The sequence below is a fragment of the Pelobates fuscus genome, chromosome 6 (assembly GCF_036172605.1).
Source record: "Pelobates fuscus isolate aPelFus1 chromosome 6, aPelFus1.pri, whole genome shotgun sequence".
NCBI classification, from domain to species: domain Eukaryota; kingdom Metazoa; phylum Chordata; class Amphibia; order Anura; family Pelobatidae; genus Pelobates; species Pelobates fuscus.
The window spans coordinates 65,270,691-65,294,510 of NC_086322.1; the positions used below are offsets into that span (position 1 = coordinate 65,270,691).

A 23,820-nucleotide genomic window follows, 5' to 3' on the forward strand; every position below is an offset into this window, starting at 1 on the left:
TACAAAACAGAAAGACTCAGGTGCATATTTCACAGATGTTACTGGAAATAAAAAAAATCTGAATTTTGTTAACTCATAAATAGAGATGGTGTGGGAGGGTGATTATGTAAAGAAAAAAAAACATATATATATATATATATATATATATATATATTTATTTTTTAGATATATTATATACACGTTTTATAATTGCCCCAGTAATTTTGTCCCTGGCCCCCCATGTGCCCTCCCTAAATTTGAATCCTGGAGCTGTCACTGGCAGCAATACACAGGGTTCAGCTAGTCTCTGAGCAGAGGGAATTGTGGGAGTGAGGGGGGAGTTTCCAGTTTAGCAGCAATGGCTGCCTGCAGCTCCATGAATCCCAGCTGTGTGTCTGTAATCTGGGAAGTGACTGTGTTTTCTCTCCCACATTGCAGACACTGAGATTGCACCCTGTATACTGTAGCAGTTAGTCAGTCAGTGAGACCATGACATGGAGCCCCCAGTGCCATAACACAGCACAATTAAAGCTTTAAACGGTGGGATGTGACTATAATCCCCATCATCCCCCAGCCTGGCAGACTGAGGAGCTCAGTGGAGAGCACAGCGCTGAGTACACTGCATGCAGAGAGCAAGAGCCAGCCCCAGCCTGTGTTGTCCTGTTTCCCTGGATACTGCAGTTGAGGTAGTTGCTTGGCTAAAATCTGGGATACCTACCTTGTTCTACCCGCTGCACCGGTGGGTATATCGACAGCCGACATCCAAATGAAGAGTGGCGAAGAGAAACAGAGGATGGTGGAGGAGGTCAGTTTCCCCCTGCTCATTGTGAGCCCATAGAATAAACATTCCATTTATAGAATGTTTTCACACACTGTAACTTTCTCAACATTGCATTGCAGTGATCAATAAACTGTTACACAGAGAAACACATTTAGCTCATGTTCCCTCCCATTAACAAAAAAAAAGGCAAATGTGCATTAGAGTTACTATTCTAAATAAACAACAACAAAAACTGCATTTATCTCGTGTCAACAGAGAAACAGCAATACCTCTATTGATTTACAAAATTAATGTAATGTGTGTGTGTGTTTAATATCTTTAATGAGTGACATACCAAAGTTCCTTAATGTTACATCAACGCAGCAGTTATTCATTTTACCATACACTAGACTAGGGTAAAACACAAATCAGCCATGTGAAAAGTGGTTTACGAAAAAAAAGTCACTAGGAGCTAAGGGGTTAAATCTTCAAACATCACATGAGGTAGTGCAGGAGGTGCTAATGTTTCTGTTGTGAGAATTGCTACAGCAGACCTGCAGTTAGGTTGCTAAGCTATCACTAAACATCAACCAACTGTGAGTTCCTGTGCCAAAGACCATTCCCATGGAACTGCAGAAAAATACACTGCTTCTACCTTGACATATTTTTGAATGAATGTTTCCAATACCTCACCTTCTAGCTGGTTATGTCACTTAATAATTACAATTAATTTACAGCAAAATAAAGATGTTTTAATTCACTGGTTTGTTTTTTAATTGAATACAATAATCGTTGTTATTCACAAGCTGACATTTGTAGAGAATTATTAAGGGGCATTTAATAAACACATTGTAAACATTCTATAACTTATTAATTTTTTTCATTTTTACACTTGAGCTACTCTGGTTTGGAATCTTCAATAGCCCCACAATGCCACAAATAATTCTTGTTTTGGTAAATAAACCTACAAGTAATACATCACGCCATATTTTCCATTAACTTTGTTATTAAAAAAAACAAAACCCTAAAATGGCAGTTTTGAAAAGGTTTGCTACTTACTATAGTTTCCCTTTAAGTGCATCTATACATATTTTATATATGTTGTGGTTTTTTGTTTTTTTTTACGGACAGAACGGGCTTTCTTTTAATATCCTATATGTATATCTAACACAACATTAAGTATGAATAAAATGTATAAATAGGAAAAAACAAAACACATTTTCTTAGATTTCTATGCATCAAGTGCAACTAAAGGAAAAAAAAGAAAGCTCCAAATAGATTCACTTATATGTCCTGACTGTTAAAGGGAAACTAGTGCAAGGAACACAAACTCGTTTTCCTGGCACTATAGATCTCCCCTCTGCCAAGGCCCCCCTCCTGCGGCGCTGTAGGGGTTAATACCCCTTTCAGTCATTTACCTGGGTCTTGCGCCTGGCTCAGCTCCACCCATGCTCGACGTCTGCCGGCGGGGGAGACCTAATGCGCATGTGCAGCAATGGCTGCGCTCGCATTAGGATCTCCCCTTGGGAAAGCATTATTTAATGCTTTCTTATGGAGAAAATCTGAGGCTAAAGGACCTCTGCAGAGCATAAGGACATCCAGCATCAGATAACGAACCAAAAGTCCATTTCAATTCCGGAAGTCCCTCTAGTGGCTGTCTGGTAGACAACCACTAGAGGAGGAGTTAACCCTCAGAGGTAATTACTGTATTGCAGTTTATAAATCCTCCAGTAATTACCACTGCAGGGTGATGGGAGGTAGCACTCAGAGCACTTCAATGAGCTGAAGTGGTCAGGGTGCCTACAGTGTCCCTTTAAATGTCTAGGATCTACATTAATTTTTGGTAGTTAACGCTGACCCTATACCAATCCTATGCTTACACTTACTTTAACAGTACACCTGCCCTAACCTTACCCTAAAGAAAAAGCAGTAACACTAGCCCTAACATAGAGGGCTTCCCTCTGCTAATGTCAGGGCTAATTAATTAGCAGAGGGCTAATTAATTAGCAGAGGGATTAGTTAGTAAAAAGTGCTCTGTGATGCTTGATGGTAGCTGATGATTGGGACTGGGCAGCTGGCACAGGGGGATGGGTCTTTTTCAGACCTTGGGTCTCTATCTCTCCTCTTGCAGGCTCAGAATCACACAGCTCATCAGTCAGTCTGGGGCCACTTACTATGATTGATACCCATGTCTTCCTGGTGTGAGCAGGGATTTAACCCTGCCCATACCAAAATGTAAGGATGTTCCAAGCAATCCAAACATAAATCTCACTCTGTTTAGGACAGCATGTAACATCCTGAACTGGTTAAAGGGATACTATAGGCACCAAAACAACTTTAGCTTAATTAAGCAGTTTTTGTGCTGGCATCTAAACATAGTTTGTTTTATGCATGTTTTATGATTGCTAAGGGTGGAGAGTAGAGGGACATCCTCCTATATTTTCTCCCTGAATTTCAATTCCTCGGCAGATGGGAAAAAAAACCTAATTTAAAGCTACACTATAGCCATCAAAACAACTTAAGCTTAATAAAGCAGTTTTGGTGTATAGATCATGCCCCTGAAGTCTCACCGCTCAATTCTCCACCATTTAGGAGTTAAATCACTTGTGTTTCTGTTTATGCAGGCGTAGCCACACCTCCACTGACTGTGAAAAGAAATGGTTTCACTTTCAATCTGATGTAAAAGTTTTTATTTCCTGCTCTGTAAATTGAACTTTAATTACATAAAAGAGGCTCCTGCAGGGTCTAGAAAGCTATTCACAGAGCAGGAGATGTGACATTCTAAATTAAACAGTATTTTCAATACAGGAAGTGTAAATGTTAGATGACTCTTTGCAGGAAGTGTTGGAAGGCTGTGTAAGTCACATGCAGAAAGGTGTGACTAGGGCTGCATAAACAAAATGATTTAACTCTCAAATGGCAGAGAATGGAGCAGTGAGACTGCAGCAGCATGATCTACACACCAAAACAGCTTCATTGAGCTAAAGTTGTTTTGGTGACTGTAGTGTCCCTTTAAGTAGGCTTTTTTCCAAGTCAATACATTTGCTTGCAAAACCTCTGACACAATGTGTAGATGACATTCCAAGCTATTTTAAAAGAGCCAAAGTAGATTTGTCCATGACAGGTTCCACTTAAATCTTCAAGTAAGTTCCTGACAATTCACAATTTAGTGAAAAACCTTGCACGTAACTCTTATTATAAAATCATGTTGGATTTTCTTTTACTCCTTCCAGAGAGAAGTTTTATGCCAGATTATATGTATTTTTTTGAAAATAAATTGTATTTTCTCAGTAATGCATGGAGAGACTCTGGGTGGGGCAATATCATCATGGCTTTGTGCCAGATGTTAGCTTTACATGGAACTTTCCAGGCTGTTTCTGTAACAAGCATAAGTAAACGAATGTATGTGCCTTCCTCGTATCCAGGCCCAGGTTAACATTGGAGCTAAAACCCTGGCCCATGCATTGCAATAGGCCCAAACTGGCTGATGAATTATTTTTTTTTGTCTGCCGCCCTGAATTGTTAGGTGCCATACTTACGTTTGTCCAGGGAGACTCCGATAACTTTAAACGCTTGCCATGGTATATCTGCATCTGTTCTGTGTAATGATAAAAATTGGAGGGGCCAGATGTATAGTGAAGGCAGATTTTTTGTTTTTGACGTCTATACATGTGAGAATGGTTTTATGTATGACTGCAAAGTCTAGTTGCAGGTGGAGGTCAGGTGCATAAGTCCAGAAACGCAAATTATAATTTTGTATTTAGACCAGTGTTCATTTTGGTGGCAAATTTCAATTTAGTTTTAGTCATAGTCTTTTGACTAAATAACCATATTAGTTTTAGTCGAATTTTAGTCATCTGAGTTGTTTTAGTTAAATCTCAAAAAGTTTAGTCGACTAAAATTGTTAGTGGACAACATTAACACTGACTTAGACTCAGTATAATTTTCAGCTCTATACCAATGAGTCCCCAAGTCCAGCATTGCACATGCCGCTCATTATCACCCATCTTTCATTGTTCAAATAGGCTGCCAGTTCTCTACCACTCTTTAAATATTAGTTTTCAGTGTTCTGATTTTAAAGAAAACAGGAAAAAAGGTCAAATTAGAACTACTTTATTTGCTGGTATAGAACCATTCTCCCTTACGAGTTTGCTTTGGTACTCCCTGTCTCCGTGCAAACCATATATCACATAATTAGGAATATAGAGATTTTAAAAGAACACCAGGACATATATTTTGTATGATGGCTTCTCCAAACTCATTCTGTCTCTACCCACATACATACTGGCATGAATCTGTGAATTTGGGAATTTTAGTCATCGATTCCAAAATCATTAAGTTAAGCAATTAAAAAACTCTTCAGAACCATAACTGGACAAATTGTACAGGGATATGTCTCTGTTCCAATGCAGGGTCTATCAATATTCCAGTAACATACTCTGGGATTGGAATCAAACAACTTCTTGGGCCTGTAGCACATTAAATCACAAAACTTTGGGGGGAAAAGCAGTCAAATTACCAGCCAATTATCTGCAAAATGCTTTGCTCCTAATGCATCCTTTATTTCCTTGGTATTGGCCTATGCTGGAGATGTTCTATATGTGTGGATATGAACAGTTGTCATTTGATTGCCATACCTAATCCTGTTGAATTCATACCTATATTGTTTAATTGCCAACCTTTTTGTCTCTTTAGGAGTTTATTGATGGTGATGCAGCTGAGGTGGAACGTTTGAAAAAGACTTTGAAAGTACAACGGAAAAAGAGAAAGAAGCCGGTGTGTGCCCGATGATGTCTAATGCTCCTTGTGCAAAATGTTATTCCTATGTTTTACTTTCCCTGTGTTAGTGCACATTATTACATCGTCATCTTGGCGTGACTCTTCTGCCTACCACTTTGGTTTGCACTGATAAATACGCTATAAAGATATGAATTTCCTGTTCTTGATTAGGCATCGCATATATCTTTGACCTCTGTATACTTTACTCCATTTGCTTACCATTGTCTTGCTATTACAGTTTGTTAGTTTTCAGTGTCACTCATAGTTTGTGTTTGTCCGAAAAATTCTATTGACAACAAGGCCCAATTTTTATGCTGTCATACATTTCAGTTAACAATACATTGTTATTCCGGTTAGAGAACAAGATTCTTATTAATTGGCATTATTGTGTTGATTTTTCTACATGCAGTGGCTTCTTTTACTCAATCTTTTGACTGTATTTTTTTTAAATTTCATATGAAATTAGATAAATAGCAAATCATGTTAAATATGCACTGTTTTGTAAATTGATTTCTGACATCTCTTGACCGTTTTTCTTAATAGCTGGTAGATCCTGCTATAGATGCACAAACAGTGGAGCCAGTGGAAGAATTATCCAGTGTTATCCAACGACAACGCAGTAAGTAAGGCCTGACCTTCTCTACCAATCAGTGACATAATTCTCAAATTATTTTCCAAATAGCTCCACCTGTGAGGTTCTAATTAGCAATACAGTGCCCAAGCTAAACGCAAACATAATGACCTACGTAACTTCAGGACATGGTAATCAGGAAATAGTGAGTTGTGTTCTAACCTTTGGGCCATTCTGTTCCAGGTCTACCTCCGCTGACATCTCAGCCATCAAAGTCTCTTTTTGCAGAGAGCTCCATGAGAGAGAGGTTGAGAGAGAAATTAAAGGCTGGACGGGTAATACAAAGTCACACTTTGCAATTTTCAAACTGTTTTGCTCAGTTTAATGTTAACATTCTAAATCCCTTTAGTAAGTATAACTTTTTAGCTATATCATTTACAATACAATACAATACTCTTCCTTTAGTCTTAGTACAGTTTGCTTTTACATTTTTGGTTTTCAATCTAATGTATACAGTGTTATCATATGTCGGCTGATAGTAAGGCAGGGAGTGAAGACATCCCTCACATTACTTTTGCCTTCAGAGCCATTCACAGACAAAGTATAGATGGCAGGAAATTATCCTTCTAATATTTTTTAAAACATCTTTGTGTTTTGAATGCAAATGGTTTGGTGGGTAAATGTAAATTGTTATCCCGCTGAATATGTATTGTGAGGATTCCTGCTTTATATGGATTATAGGACTTCCTGTTGGGTCGTTTTTTTTCTGTTGTTACTTGCAGACCTTATAGTCTCTCTAGTTTATCTGTTATCTTTAGCCTGCTGGTAGCTAAAGCTGATTCATCTCCAGATCTTATCCTGACGTGATATTCTCTTTGTATATCTGAATTAGTCCAAGGCTGAAAGCATACTACAGCAAGAATCTCCAAGCATCTCGCCACGAAGCTTAACTAGATCTCGACGTACTGGTGCACTGACCAAGTTTGAGGATGAAGAGGCAAGTATATGTTCAGCCGCAGGTTCTTCTGCTCTTGGGCAATATTTCCATGTACATAGATTGTTCCTTGAGTACTCAGCTGATAATTATCGCAGTCCTGCTTTCTAAGCAGTGACATCCTGCTTCTCCTACTGGAGAAAACCAGCAAGACCCAGATAGGTTGTCAGACTTTGACTTCTTAACGTTGGATGGTGCAAGGGCACATCTGGCACCATAATCACTAGAGAAGGCTGTAGTGATTATGGTGCTTGGAGTGTGCTTTTAACAACACCTATACAGTGTTTAGTTGATCTTAAATAGAGACAACGTAACAGTATTTTAGAGAAATATAATTAGGGAGCATAAAAGAGTCTGATGCATATTTTTTTTTCAATCTAATTTTAAACAGAGAGAAGCCATTCCTTTACAGCGATTAAGAGATGTTGAAGCACACCTGAATTCAAGAGTAAAATTTCGTGATGCTGTTAAGACAATACAGCAAAAAAAACAGGTAAGAGTCTTCACTTATATATTTGGATATATAAATTAAAACCTCCATCCCTTTGATTTTTCATCCATCATGTTCAGATAAACACTTGTTTCTGTTTAATGCGTCCTAGCCACAACTCCCATGGCAGTGACTCATACAACATCCATGAAAGAATAAAAAGTTTTAATTTTGAATCAGATCTTATAGCACAGTGTGTTTACTGTGGAAATTATCTCACCTTATCTTATTTTCAATCTGTTAATTGTACAGTGTTGCCGGTTGAGCAGGAGATACATCTAAATTCAACATACTGTTCTAGAAGTAAACCTAAGATCTTTAAAGTTTTTGTTAGGGGAGGTGTGACTAGAGCTGCAAAAAAAAAGTTATTTCAATGGCAGAGAATTGAGCAGTGAGATTGCAGAGGCATGATCTATACACCAAAACTGCTTCATTAAAGGAACACTATAGGCACCCAGACAACTTAATCTCAATGAAGTGGTCTGGGTGCCATGTTTACCCGTTATAACCCTGCAGCTGAAAACATTTGACATTTTGCAAGAACGGCAATGTTTTTCTTTGCCGGGTTAACCTGCCTGTAGTGCCTGTCAATATGACAGCTACTATAGGCACTTCTGTAAAATATGATTGCTTCCCAATGATTTCCTATGGGAAAGCATTGGATCGACTAAGATCAACAATCTCAATGATCTCAGCCAAGGGAGGCTGGACCAGCTGTGGACAGAGCTGAAACAAGGTAAGTTAGTTGTTAAGCAAGTTAACTTTTAACCCTTGCTGATGAGAGCCTGTCACCTTAACAGTGACTAGGGCACTATAGCATTAGGAATACGCATTTGCATTCCTAACTCTATAGTGTTCCTTTGAGCTAATGTTATTTGGTGCTTAGAAAGTTCCTTTAACTTCAGCTTTACATGAGCACTATATTGTTTTTTAATGCTGACTCAACAAAACACATTTATGAAATGTGCTTGGTGACTTTTTTCAACCTAAATAACTGTGTTACTTTGTTAAAACTGTGTATATGTTCGCTCATTGACCCGAATTTAAAAGTAAGATTAAAAAATCCATATAAACTGAAAGTAGGAAGGGGGAAAGCGAAGTTCCATAGTTACGTTCTTCAAGTAGGAAGGAGCTTTTATCCCACTGGTAAAGGCCTTGTTGGCTTTCACCATAGAAACACATTAATTTACACATAAGTGCAAATGTTGTTTTTCATGGGACATACAGACTCCAAATCCTCTTAAGCTGGATAGGGGCAAAGTATTTTTTTTATTTTATTCTATAGAATAGTTTTTTTCTATAATTTGAAGTCATGGATGTGTGATTTATATTCAACCACTCTTTGAGCACCTCCGATTTCATGTTTCATTTTATAAAATCTGTCTAGTTGTGCCAAGTAAAGAGGTCTTTTTTTTTTCTCAGGTTCAAGATGGCTTTCCCACTGCTGAAGAAAGCTACAATTTCTTTACTGGGAATTTCGATCCAGAGCCAGCGGAAGAAGAAGACCAAAGGATTCCTAAAGCAATCAACAAAGATGACGTGGAAGGAGAATCATCTGAAAAAGCAGAACAAAATGAAGAACAAGAGGAAGAGGAGGGAGAAGATGGAATGGTGATTTGCCCTTATTTCAGTTGTCCATGATTTTGGAAATGTTATTACAAACCATTAAAAAAATGTTGTAATAATTATCCAGCTTTGTACTTCCATGGGTACTGCCTAGATTTTGAACTCCGGAAATATGAGAAATCTTTTAAACCTGTTTCTTTAGGAAGAAATATTAAGAAGTCCGTTACCTTCTCATGGTGTGTAGATTCATTAAACAAAAGGGTGTAGTGCTTTAGATTAAACAATTGTATTATTTTCCAAATATTCTCTATATAAAGGATGGCATACAGGAATATAAGAAATACTTCATTATGTTAATATAAAAAGTACATATTAGAGGGTAGGCAACCTTGGAGCTCCAGATGATGTGAGGATGTTTTGTCAGTATTTTGGCTGTAAGAGCGTTATGGGAGATGCAGTCCACAACATATGTGATCTACCTCTTAGATAGGCTAAGATCACACCACAATGCATCAATGTTTATGTTATAAGGCATAGTGAACACTATGTGCTGTGTGCTATGACCTGATGTATGGCAAAAAAAAAAAAAAGAAACCCGTAAAATATATAACTAAAATATAAAAATACCAAGGACTGCTTTCCTCACTTAAATGAATACACCACATTGGCAAAAAAAAAATTCAAAAGAAAGATATAAAAAAGCCTTATATATTCAAAGAATGTCATAAATTAAACTTCAGATACACATATAAAAATATGTAATGTGCATACATTTGTGTTTTCTCTGGTGATTTTTTATTTATTTATTTTTCCTTTGTTTTATTTTCACGTAGGGTGAAGAGGAATCCTTGGTTCATGCAGATGACTTGTTTGTCATTGATCAGACACTGCGTGATTTTATAGAGTTATCACCTGCACAGTACGATGGCTATCACAGCCAACTGGAGAAAGAAAAAGATCACATTTTTATACCAAGTATCCGACGAGGTAATTATTTAGCATAATCTGCACTTCTTTGATTTGTTAAGCAACACGCTACAGTACATCAAATAGGAACTCATTCTAGAGAATTGGGAATCTCTGAAGAAATCACTGGCAGCAATGTTCCTGTTGTACCTGCTTTTAAGAGATGAACATGAATGGTATACTCAAACATGTATAACCACTATTTATTTGTTTTTGTTTTTCTACTCAACAAGATCTCTCTTTGCCGTTGGCCCCAATATGTTCAATATTAAAGGAACACTAGGAATATTAGGAGTCATCACTAGGCTGTAATGTAAATACTGCATTTTCTCTGAAAATACATTGTTTACAGCAAAAAGGGAATGATTCTACTCACCAGAACAAATACAATAAGCTGTAGTTGTTCTGGTGACTATAGTGTCCCTTTAAAGCGTTGCAGGACTCAGGTAAAATTTGTAACTACTCATCTACGCATATGTTTGGAATAAAGCCTTATGGCATATCATTAACAGAGCTGTTTTGTTTTGTAAAAGGGGAGGGGGGAACCACATATTGATACCTCTTTTACTACAACCCTGGGAGTGAATGATTCCCTTCTACCCACAGCTACCTTGAGTGTGCGATACCAATCATGTATTGTCTCTTGTGATCTGAAGACCCAACTTTCATTTACAACTGTACAACTATAAAAAGTAGCAAAATTACCTGGTAGAAGCTAAGGTTTAGAGAACAGTCCACAATGTGACGTGGAAATTATTCTGAAAACCATAAAATACATTATAAGTGTGGTTGTCTTGCTGTACTTTAGATTGTATCAATGCCACTAAGATTTTTGTTTAACTTAAACATTTTGTTAATTTGTTTTGCTTACTCATTTCTTAAAATATAGTGCCAACCTCTGAAAAGGTGCCTGAAAACATGCAGCCAAGATACCTTGAAGACGAGGGTTTGTTTATTGGTCAGAGACCGGAGGTATCCCAAACCAATCAGAATATAATCGAAAACAGGATCCTTCGACAAGATGAGGTAAATTGTCTTTCATATTGGCAGTGAATGTCAGCTTATGTGTCGGCAGGCATTTCTCCATTTGGTTATTACTAAAATAAGAGACACTAATTTTACCTGTCATTATTTTGTGTACAATACATTGTGCTATAGCAAATATTTTCTTCTTACATATTTTAATAACTTTGTGGTTAATGGCTTCAGATGATATTCTCTTTGAATTCTTACTTTTGTAAGTTACCCTGTGTGTTTTTGTGTTTTAGTACAACCAAAAGATGGTGTTTTTCCCCCAAGTAGTTTGTAGAGAGTTTACGGTTACTAAGAAAATCAGTTTGTCAGCCTGATTGCTGATTGTTTGTTGCTTTGTGTGATTGCCCAGTTTATTGAATTGTTTGCCTGTAAAACCACTTTTTGTGCCAATGTGGAAGCGATGGAAAACAGTTTCCCCCCCCTCCCGTCCCGTGGGACAATCGTCCAAATAAATTAATAGAATATCAAAATTTTTGTATGGCATTCAAATATTGAAATTATTTTTTGGGATTTGGTAACTGTGTTTCTTCCCCTCCCTGTCCTGTGGGACAAGCGTTCAAATAAACCAATAGAATATCAAGATTTTTGTATGGCATTTAGATATGGAAATCATTTTTTTGGATTTGGTAAATCTAAATGTTGAAAGATTTTTTTGTGGGTTAGTTTTGTAACTAAAGATTGGTTAAATATATTGTTATTGTTCAATGTATTATAATTTTTGGAATTTAGTTTTCTGATCTCTGTTTTTTAGGGGAGGAAATGGTTTGGTGATGACGGTAAAATCTTAGCCTTGCCCGATCCTATTAAACCATCCTCGACAAGACCTCCAATATTCTTTCTACATGAAGGATTAGATCCTGCCCTGGAAACTGTTTACGTTAAGGTAAATTTTTGTCTGTAATAAAACTCATGTCTAAATGAAACAAAAGGAATTATTCGCTAAACTTCAATGTAGCAGACTTTAGAAATTCTTCAACCTGGCTGTAGTCACAGCACGTCTATTTTGCCTAAAGTTTGCCATTCAGTTTTTAATTCACTGCGATTTACAGATTAGTTAGTAAACCTCAGATATTTGTTAAACAGATATTTAACACAGAAGGAGCAATACAACTGAAACAAAAATACTGTTTTAAAGGAACCCTATAGCATTAGGAAAGCAAACATGTATTTTTAACACTATATTGTGTTCTAGAAACCATTTAGCTTTATGATTAGACTTAGATTGGGGACGAGAAATGCTTACACGTTAAACGCCGCACAGCTCCAATCAAATGCTTCTCTGAGAAGCATTGATTATATATATTTAACCCCTTAAGGACACATGACATGTGTGACATGTCATGATTCCCTTTTATTCCAGAAGCTTGGTCCTTAAGGGGTTAAATATATCATGTTGAATTCTCACAAAAATGGGAGGTAATTTAATAAAGCTGGAGCTGAATCCTTTAAATATATATTTCTGAATTATAAATATATAAAATCTAAGGGGAACTTTCATTTAGACACAGTGAAGCCCTCTTTACACATTTTACTAGGTTCCTGTGTTCTAAAGTGTTACAGCTTCTTGTTCGACTAATATCATACTTTGTATATTGGAATGTCTTTTTACTGTGGATAATCATATTAATAATGATCAATTTGTCTTTAACATAAAGGCAATTCCCCCAAAGCATGCCAGCCAATACATTGTGGATTCAGAAGGTCTTCAAGGGGACTTCCAGCTGGACATTGACATTTCTGGAATCGTATTTACACATCATCCACTTTTCAGTCGAGAACACGTTCTAGCATCAAAACTGGCACAATTATACCATCAGTATCTTGGAAGGAAACAGAGAAACCTTTCCAATCTTTTGACAGACAAGGTACATGATTTCATTGTGTTACAATCTGTAGCGGATCCCTAGTCCTAGCCCTAGTCCATAACACTCCAATGGAAAAGCCAAACACAGTAAAATAATCCAGGAATCTCTCACCTCATCCCCAGCAACTGGACGACACTCAGCTCTGGGGGTATAACTGGTTTTAATGGAGCCACACACGTCCTATTATGTGAATCCTAATGCAAGGGGTTTCCTGATACATATTCCAGGGGCATTTCCCCACTGGACCTGAGAGTAGACTGAGACAAAATGCACAACATAATTACATTAATTCTCAGGTCTAGGACAGTAATAAAACTCCAAAACATACAGTTAATAACAAAGTACCCCCTCAAGTCATATATTCCCGGATAGCCTGGATCTGTGCCTCCAACATATTTGAAAACCGCTCAAGTCCCACGAACGCAGCCTAAATGCCAACGGGGTATAATTTAGATCGACCGTACACGAGGCGCTTGCCCAAAAGGTTTCCATGAAATCAGGCTGTGTGATCGGTCTCTTTCGGGAGTACAAAGCATACTAAAACTAACTAATTAACTGTTCGTGCACAAGCTCATCTCATGTATCTTGATCAGGAGTATGCTCCCCCCGAACGCCACTCTGTTCGTTTGGATTCCTCCAAACCTCCTCCGGAGGTGGAAGTCCCAGCAGTGTTCGCGCTTTAGAGTGTCCGATTTTAATTCCATACACTCGACGACCCAACACCGCTGTCTCTGTTCATGGTTAAATATGGCCGCTGCCACATGTTTGCACATACGAACAGCAGCCACTCAGCTGACCGATTAGAGTGTTAGTGTTATTGCGGTTTATGGAGGTGTTAACTGGGGTCAACAAGCGGCACACTTCACATATGGGTGGGCTGGCGTTCGGTGATTTGTTCGGTGTCGAACAGAATACTATTAATATGGGAGGTGAATGCAATTTACCGAACAACCATGCGAACAGGGTGAATAGCTGGATAATCCGGGGATAGGGTGATCTGTCTCCCACACAAAATATAAGTAAAAACATACAAAATAACAGGGGGACAAGATATGGACAGCCCATAGAAGGAATAAAGTGTAACGTCCAAAGGTTCATTCCCTACACAATCTATGTATTTGGTTAAATCATTCTTTTTTCTATATGTTGTGAAATAGCAGTAATGTTTAGATCATATTCCCAAATGAGACGTTCTGCAAGTAGTATTCACATTACCTAATTCTAAGCTTAATCTCTGATGGCAGGGGTGACATATAGTTCTGCAAATGATAGGCACTTATGAGTCATAGGAAATGGTAAGTAGACTATGTAAAAGTCGAACTCGGTCATTAAAAGTCATATTCTTTATGGAGTTTTAGGGTTTTCAATTAGCACATTGCCTTTCATTACATAGTATGTTACGCTGCCTGGATAGATTATGGTACATCGATCTACTCTATCACTGCCTCACCTTATTCTGTTACTTATTTATTTACCAATTTTACTTTTTATTGAATGATTTTCACATGGATGCTGAGCAGGACTACAGAATAAAAAAGGGTGAAGGGCATATTAAAAAATGCAAAATAAATGAATGAAAGATTTTTTTTTGTTATAACTCTAAAATATAAAACTATTAGTGTGTGTATGCTGACGGCAACTTAATGAAGCTAACAGAGCGCTTTATAAGAAATCTGGTCCCCCTGCATGGAGATGTTTTCCTCACAGAGTCAGAATCTGACAGGTTTATTTACTAAAGTGAGAATTCAGAGTGAATTTCAAATTTATGTTCAAAATAGCTCATTCTTACATTGGTAAAGAACCCTGTGAGCCTCCTCATTGTGTAATTGCCCGAATTTCTTCTCCTCTGCCAGGCAGGTGGCGTCTCTGTGGATGGGCCTGCTTTTTTCCCCTCTCTCCCCTCCTTATCTCTTCCCTTCTTCTCATGTCTCTCCTTCCCTTTCCCCTCCCTAATTTTCTTCCTGTAGCTCTTCTACTACATCATTCCTTCTCTGTTTCTAGATGTTTTCCGGGATGTATGAGTACATTACTCTTACTTCTCTTTCTCATTTGTTCACCATTGTGGTAGCAAAAAATCTACAATAAAAACTGAAGTTTTAAAAAAAAAACAACTAATTATACAAGTAGTGCATTTGTAGAGCAGAGGCCAATTTTTTTTTTAATGTAAAGATCAGGTATGCATATATTCCAGGATGAGTGCTACTAGAAAAAAAATATATAATTTTCACAAGGAGGTCACTGTTGTTAGTATAATGAAAGAAGTCTCTCACTCTTCTCCACAGGGAAAGTTTTATCTAAGTCCATCCCCTTGGCCCTCAAATGGTAACTTTAGATCCTTTGGTGGAAAAAGTATGACCATGTAACAGAAATCCACACTTACAAGAAGGAGATAATAAGTGCCAGAAGGGGTGCATTTCTTGCTCATAGTCTCCTAGTCACGAAGGCCATAAAAACATTGCCATTTGGGGGTGACAATCAATAACAAAATAAAAAGGCCAATGTCTCTCCCTGTGGGCATCCAGGGCTTAAAATACTGGGGCAGCTCCACTTGTCTGGGTCCGTGCCCTGAAAAAAGACAATTAAAACAATACAATGTAACAACCACAACAAATATTACAATAGTGAGTTTGTCTCTATAAAACCTGTTGGTAGTCATTATGAAAATGTTTGAAATCAGATCATATGTGTACATTGTTATGCATCTTAGCAGTAGGGCATTTTAGAGGGTACATACAGTGTGAAATTGAACAGATTTGTTTGTCACCGTAACTTCAAGTCCAGTTCTCAGAGAGGATGTGATAGACACAGAGCTTCACTTAAAGGCTGCTTTTCTGCCAGTGGCTAAAGAATTGAAAAAGGTAGCCGTATCTTAAAGCCATGCTATAGTCACCAAAACAACTTCAGCTTAATGAAGCAGTTTTTGTGTATAGATGATGCCTCTGAAGTTTCATTGCTCAATTATCTGCCATTTAGGAGTTAAATCATTTTTGTTTCTGTTTATGCAGCCCTAGCCACACCTTCCCTGGCTGTGACTCACAGCCTGTATGAAAAAAAAAAAAGATGGTTTCATATTCCATCATATGTTAACTTGTTCTCAATTTTATCTCATGATCTATAAATTGAGCTCTAATTACATACAGGAGGCTCCTGCAAGATCTAGCACGCTACTAACAGAGCAGGAGATAATACATTCTTAATTAAACAGACTATGCAATAAAGAAAGTGTAAACATTAGATCTCACTTTACAGGAAATGTTTAGGAAGGCTGTGTAAGTCCCATGCAGGAAGGTGTGGTTAGGGCTGCATAAACAAAGTGAGACTTCAGGGGCATGATCTATACACCAAAACTGCTTCATTAAAGGAACACTATAGTCACCTAAATTACTTTAGCTAAATAAAGCAGTTTTAGTGTATAGATCATTCCCCTGCAATGTCACTGCTAAATTCACTGCCATTTAGGAGTTAAATCACTTTGTTTCTGTTTATGCAGCCCTAGCCACACCTCCCCTGGCTATGATTGACAGAGCCTGCATGAAAAAAAAACTGGTTTCAATTTCAAACAGATGTAATTTACCTTAAATAATTGTGTCTCAATCTCTAAATTGAACTTTAATCATATACAGGAGGCTCTTGCAGGGTCTAGCAAGCTATTAACATAGCAGGGGATAAGAAAATCGTAATTAAAGAAAGCCTAAATAGGGCTCTCTTTACAGGAAGTGTTTAGGTTGGCTGTGCAAGTCACATGCAGGGAGGTGTGACTAGGGTTCATAAACAAAGGGATTTAACTCCTAAATGGCAGAGGATTGAGCAGTGAGGCTGCAGGGGCATGTTCTATACACCAAAACTGCTTCATTAAACTAAAGTTGTTCAGGTGACTATAGTGTCCCTTTAAGCTAAAGTTGCTTTGGTAACTATAGTGTCGTTTTTTTTTTGTTTGTTTGTTTTTTCCTTTTCTTATTATTTCAGACAAATACCAGCCTTGTATAGTTTGCTAATACTTCTATATTTCAGGCCTTGGTAATTGTCATCATTAATATCTCATGGTATCCTATTAAACTCCCTGTGACCTCCCCCCAATATACAATATTTATCAATTTGCTTTGCCCTGTTGCTTCTGCCCAGTGTATTTTTCTTATTTTCTTATTGTATTTTATCTGCCCATCTGGGGGTTGAGATCTTTACCTCTTTTCTTTTCCTTCCCAACAACTATAGTGTCCTTTTAATGTGCAAGGTGAGTGATTAAAATAGTGAGTGCACATGGAAAAACTATTTTGAGATTTTTCTCAGAGCAGAGAGCTCACGTGTGGACCCCATAGCTTTCCATGACATGCTACCCTCATTCTGTTATTAATAAACTGTAACTACTTTCAAACATAGTTACATTAGTGTCACCTTCTTACCCATTTCTTTTACTAGTCTTTATTACTAGTATACCCGTTCCTGTTGGATGAAGGGCATGAAGAGTGGAGGGGTCACTGATAGACACCGGGCTAGGGCTATTTATTGTGCTTTTAGAGTGCCTTTAATTACAACCAAATTTGAAATTAGGGCTATTGTATTGTATTATATATATATATATCCTTAAATATGTTTTGTAGGTAATTGGTTCATAACCTGTAATGCTGTTATTCTTTAATTGTTGTATGTTTTGATGTAAATTAATTATCCTTTGGTGGTGGTGGTTTTCTTTAAAGCTACATGCTCTGAGGAACGCAGTACAGAACATTGCCACAGCTAACTCACTGCATGGGACCAGCTCGGTTACTGAACAAAGTATATCGGAATATAAAATGGAAATCAGGTGATGTCTTTTTACCTACACTATTTCACTATTAAAGGAGAATGCTAGTGTTCTAAGGAAAGCGTAGACAAAAGGGTGCATCTTCTTTGGCAAAGTAAAAACATTTAAAATACAAGCTTCCAATACTATGTAGGACAAACATGTATTCCTGACCCTATGGCGTGAAAACCACCATCTAGCCCCCCCGGGGGCAAAATCTTGCTGTATTCAAGCCTGAAGCTGTAGATCTGCATGCTGTTAGACTCAGAAAAACACGCTGTCTGCTGGCATAATCAGAAGTGGTGGCCTGATCCAATCACAATGCTTCCCCATAGGATTGGCTGAGACTGACAAAGAGGCAGATCAGGGGCAGAGCCAGCACAATTCAAACACAGCCCTGGCCAATCAGCATCTCCTCATAGAGATTAATTGAATCAATGAATCTCTATGAGGAAAGTTCAGTGTCTGCATGCAGAGGGAGGAGACACTGAATGTTTGGTTGCATTTTAGGCAGCCATGACCCAGGAATGATCTCTAACAGCCATCTGAGGAGTGGCCAGTGACGTTATCACTAGGCTGTAATGTAAACATTGCATTTTCTCTGAAATTAATATCTGCTGCATTATTCAGTTTGCAGGCAAAATTCCTATTAATCTTGCTGTTTTGTTATGTGGTTGATGTGGTATGGAGTGCAGATTTCACATATGTAATTATCTCCTACTTAACATCTACATTACCACGTTATATATTTCTTCTTTATTATATGGTAGTAGTATTATACAGCATCAGATATTTTTAGGGTTGTAATTATGAGCTAGGTATTTAAAACATGTTGTATTGGAGTTAGACAAGTCCCCATCTTGCGTATAGGCGCTTGACGAACCCACTATTTGTGAAGCAACCTAGAACGTTCACATGTTCTTCTGAATTAAATGATGACTATTTTATTTCACATAAATGAAAAGCTGAATAGTGTAAAAAGGAACGTTCACATATTTACTAGGACAGGGCCAGGGTCAGCAACCTATGGCCTTTGCACAGCACTCAAGACAGCCAGAGCCAAAAAGGCTCTGGCCTATAAGGAGTACCAGTGGGACTTAATCTGCTTGTGCAAACCAAGTGGTGATTGCAGGGAGTGAGGGGCAATCCTTATTTCACGCATTGCAGCACTTAAAGGACTTTATCTCAGATCACTTCCTCGCAGCACATGTGAACGGTTATCCGCACTGGAGTAGAGCAGACGATAGCAACTATCACAGCTCCTGCCATTGACCTGTAACTGGCCAGCCCGGTATCCACTGGCCACCCACCCACACTGCTCGGTATATCCAAAGCTGCAGAAAAAGCCTCTCTCTGTCATACAAATAATACAAACAGCCCACTCACAAATACACACACACAATCCCCACAAGCACAACAGAACTGACAATCTACATACAGACACACAACCCCACAAGCAGCCTTTCAATGCAATACCACAAGCAGCCCCACACATACACACAGCACCAAACACACAATGTGACACATCATCCACACACTCTATTACACAAGCAGTCCATATACACAGTACACATTCATAGGTATCAGTATCATACACAATACCACAAAGTACTCATGTACATATACAATATAACAGCCCACATATGCAGAAATACAATAGTACAAAGCAACTGTAGCACCCATAAATAACACAAGCATAATATGGCAACATAATGTAAAAAATGTCACTTTAAGCACATTAGGGACTTCTTTCCCTTATGTACCGAGTAACTTCGAATAAGGCGAAACAAGATCAGATTTCAACCCATCTTAAAGTGACCCGTTAGACAATAGCTTGTTGAAAGCAGATGTCATGGAGGTCTTGTGTGATGTGCATTAAATTTAATATCAATTTGACAATTACTTTGTGTAATTTAACTGCTGGCTGACCTGAGGTTAACAGAGACTACAAACATGGGCAGATCCAGTGGAGAGGAGGAGTGGGTACCGATCTGGCTTCCTTTCACTGCTCATTTGTGCTTATAGTATTTGCACAATGACAAAGAAGTGTAAAGGATGAGGAAGAGATGTGACCTCACCGCCTGTCACTAACTGACCGCCTGTCACTTTAAGAACACAGATCAAGGAATAAGTAAAAAAAAACGGAGATTCATAAAATCTCCCATATGTGAAAAACACAGCTATTGCCTTGGCAGAGATTTCGTTATCAGAAATGGTGCTTTCTCTGTGCCAGAAAAATTTTATGAGACAACAGCCCTTCTTCGTTATACTCTTGTGCAAATCATTGATTTTAAATATCAAACTCCAAAACATTAATCCTCATTATTTGTAGAATACTGTAACAAGGAAACTGACGATGTGTATCAGCGAGCCATGTGCTAAGTGTTATTCTAAGTAAATGGGTGTGTTTACATCCCGCGAGGACTGGAGCTTGGCAACGCTAATGTGCTGTGCATGATGCAATGATAAGTATGGTAGAGTGGAAATTGCACTCTATACAGGAATACCACTGTAATAGATCCACATGGTTGGTTTAGTAGAGCCAAGAGAATTACATCTAACATTTCGGATCCTGGAAGGCTTCAATTTAATAACATTACATCAGATAAAGTATATTTGCCTAAACTGTGACATATTGGGAATACATGTTTTTAGTTATGTATGGCTTAAATAAGCATGTCTATATTCATGTTTTTAAGTCTGTTCCTGTTATAATTGATATTGCAATGTTGTGAAAACTGACTAAATTAAAAAAAGAAAAAAGGAAAGCATCATAATAACCACAATGATACATCCCCTGACCCTAACATACACTGGAGGTTCGGATGACTGTAAATCCCACATCTGGCGGAAAATGGTGAAGCTACTGGCCACAGGAAAAATGAGAATTGGGGGCACACCCAGAGCATGCATTGCATAATAGGCATGCTACTGTAAAAATAACAAAATATATGCACACTCAACATTAATCCAACAGCACACACCAAAATAATTTAAAATGTCGCAAAGCTGCTTAAAATCACCTACCTTAACAAATACAGTACATATGATGATTTGGTGTTCACAACAGCATTCTTGGCAAAGGTAATTATATTTTATTTTCATTTTTTTTATTTCATTTTTTTTATCAGCTGCCTATAAATGACATATACGTTTATTAATATTAAAATGTGACTTAAATTCAATAAACACTAGACTTGGAGATTCAGTTCATTGCTAACTGTGAGCCGAAACATGAGCCAATGTTTGGTTTTGTCTCCTAAAAAAAGAGATATTTGATGGGATAAAAAGTTTATTGCGGCTAGGGGACAGTTACTGAATGTTAATTGTATTAATAAATTAAGTAAGAAGTGACAAATATAGGAAAAAAGGAGGAGCAGTTGTAGCGGACCACGGATAACCCGACTGGTTACCTCCGCTTATTCCTTCCTTCAGCCACTCTGGAACCATTAAAGCATACAGACATCCATTCCCCCAGTAACCAGACGAAACATAGTTATGGGAGTCAACTGAGGTTTATTGGAACACACACAACTTTTATGCACAGACCCCTACATGGGGTCTCCCATACAGTAATACAGGGGTTTTTCCTCCCAGGATCCTCTACAAAACAATATACAATATTCTAAAACACTCCAAAAATAAATTTTCAAAAGGGGCTAATTTGATTGCATGGGAGCTCAGAGCTTACAATCCAAACTCCTCTTTGAAGCTGGGACCCCAACTGAGCCACTCTGCAAGGTGTGATAAGTCACACACAAGTGGCCTGGAAGTCTGACTTCAGTATAAACTTACTCTATCTCTCTCTTGCCATATGTCCTGATTTCCTCCAGTATCATATTAAAGAGACACCAAGCCTCATTTCTATTACATTCAGAATGGGACAAGCAAAGTCTTCTAATCAAGCCCAAACACGATTTGCTAACAAGGGGAAAAAACATACGAATGAGTAGTGGTTCTTCTACAGCAGTAAAAACAAATCTCTGAATATATTACTATAAACAACATTTCTGCACACACCTGTCAGCAATGCTTCCCAAGGTGCACTCTCCAGCCTCGACAAAAGAAGAAAATATGAAAGACCGTTACAGTTATGTAACTTCAACATTTCAGTCTCTCCAGACTTTCATCAGGATTCTGATGAAAAAAATGTAAACTTTGGCGGTGGGGGAAGAAATGATTTGGCCGAAACGTCTCCATGCACAAGTCTAATAAATATTTGAAAAACAAAACAAAAATGCGGACTTACATTGATAATATACTTGTCATAGGAAAGAGCATTAATTGGCCATTACCTTTGTATTTTACCTTCCAAGGTCAAGTTAAAGAAAAAAGTAACATAGATGTGTTTCCAGAGCCTGTTAAAAAGGAAAGATTGTAAAAACTGGAGGTTTATTGCACCTGTGGAATAGATTAATTTAAAATGGAAAATGGTAATTTTAATGTGCTAGTTTTCTTGTTTGTTGTTCTTACTGTGTGCACTCATTGTAATACCAGCTTCTACAGTGACCTCTACAGTGAACTTTATATCGTTATTCCATGACTCTGCCTTAGCTAAACAGAATAATAAAGCCGTATAGCTCCACACAGAGGAATTAAGGTTATTGGTATTCTTGAGAATTCTCAGGTTTTCATTCTTCGTCTCAGGGCTTTTACTGCTTTCTAAGCAGGGTATGTTCAGATTTTAATGTCTGCTGGTATCTAACTCATTTTAAAATGAAATAATTGTTTAAAGAGAGATGATATAATAATTGATACCTAAAATCTGGATATTGAAGATAAAAACACTACTGTTTGTGTGTATGTGTATATATAATTTTTAGCTCATTAACAATTATAGTTTTAATACATATCTATATCTTCTAGGCTAACGAGAAAATATCGAGATGGAGAACAGGAGAAAGATCGTACTCTTCTTAAATCCATTATAAAAGCTTGGAAAGAGATCAAATCCCTTCGTGAATTTCAAAGGTTTACCAACACCCCGGTGAAACTCTATTTACGAAAGTAGGTTAATTTCTGAGGTTTATTATGCTGTGTTTTCTCATCAATAACTTGTCTGTGTGAATGGATAACAAGCATAAAATCACTGTTTTAGTGTTGTAACACATTAGTCACACAACATGAGAACAGTTCAATTTAGAAAATGGTTTTTGTATCCCGTCACCATGAAATGCATGCACAAAACCACAAAGCATTCTTGGAACGGAATTAAAAACACCAGTCAAAGTTGTCACCATGCTGTAACCGGGATAGAGGCTGGCAAGCAAGACAAGAGGCACTGATGTTGACCATATTAATTTTACAGCTTTTGGAGCATTTGTAAAGTTTAAAACTTGGATCTTCTGTTTCTTTCAATGTTGCCAGCTTTTATTCGACATGCTTGATGTTATTTGTTTGGCAACGATTTTTGAAGATCCACGTAATGTTTACCACTAAAGGTTCTACATTTGCAGAACATGTGTTGAGCAGGATTTGGTAAAGTTGTCTTTCATAGAAACAAACTAATGGTAAATAGAAACCTTTTAGTCTGTTGAATTGCTGAGCCATGCACATAGTGATATCATGCCTACTGGTGGATTTATAGGGGAATAATGATTTGCATCTCATCCTATGGTTCTTATTAGTCTGTGTTTGTCTTGACATTAAGGGAAGAAGTTAAGAGAAAAGTCGATGAGGAAGAATATGAAGCAGAAATTCAGGCTGAGATACATGAACTTATGGAAGAATATACAGAGGAGTATGAAAAGAGTATGACTCAATATAAGAATAACCTCCAGCAATGGAAAGCATGGAGAAGAGCACAGGTATGTAGGACCTACACAAAGATATTGGAATGTATTCTTCATTTACGCTTTGCAAATAAAAACTAAACAGCTAGCCCAATACAGCCAAAATATGGATGCAACTGACATTGCTAATATTGAAATGGAACTTCTGTAATATCCCGCTCGGGCCAGGCTGTGTTTGCCTCACCTTGCATGTAGTTCAGGGGTAGACAGCCTTCGGCACTTCACATATAGTGGACCTAATTT

General features: G+C 37.7%; 1 protein-coding gene across 1 annotated transcript in view; it reads left to right on the forward strand.

Annotated features, from left to right (window-relative positions):
- The first annotated feature begins 353 nt into the window (after positions 1-353).
- The window catches only part of CC2D2A (coiled-coil and C2 domain containing 2A), a 66,958-nt gene continuing 43,491 nt past the window's right edge, over positions 354-23,820 (forward strand). The window contains exons 1-14 of the mRNA XM_063457795.1: positions 354-784; positions 5,435-5,515; positions 6,062-6,137; positions 6,333-6,424; positions 6,982-7,090; positions 7,479-7,576; positions 8,996-9,184; positions 9,973-10,126; positions 10,995-11,131; positions 11,892-12,023; positions 12,796-13,005; positions 17,700-17,806; positions 22,652-22,792; positions 23,436-23,592. Of these exons, the coding sequence (XP_063313865.1) occupies positions 746-784; positions 5,435-5,515; positions 6,062-6,137; positions 6,333-6,424; positions 6,982-7,090; positions 7,479-7,576; positions 8,996-9,184; positions 9,973-10,126; positions 10,995-11,131; positions 11,892-12,023; positions 12,796-13,005; positions 17,700-17,806; positions 22,652-22,792; positions 23,436-23,592 (1,722 nt within the window). The 5' untranslated portion in view covers positions 354-745. The remainder of the gene's footprint in view (positions 785-5,434; positions 5,516-6,061; positions 6,138-6,332; positions 6,425-6,981; positions 7,091-7,478; positions 7,577-8,995; positions 9,185-9,972; positions 10,127-10,994; positions 11,132-11,891; positions 12,024-12,795; positions 13,006-17,699; positions 17,807-22,651; positions 22,793-23,435; positions 23,593-23,820) is intronic.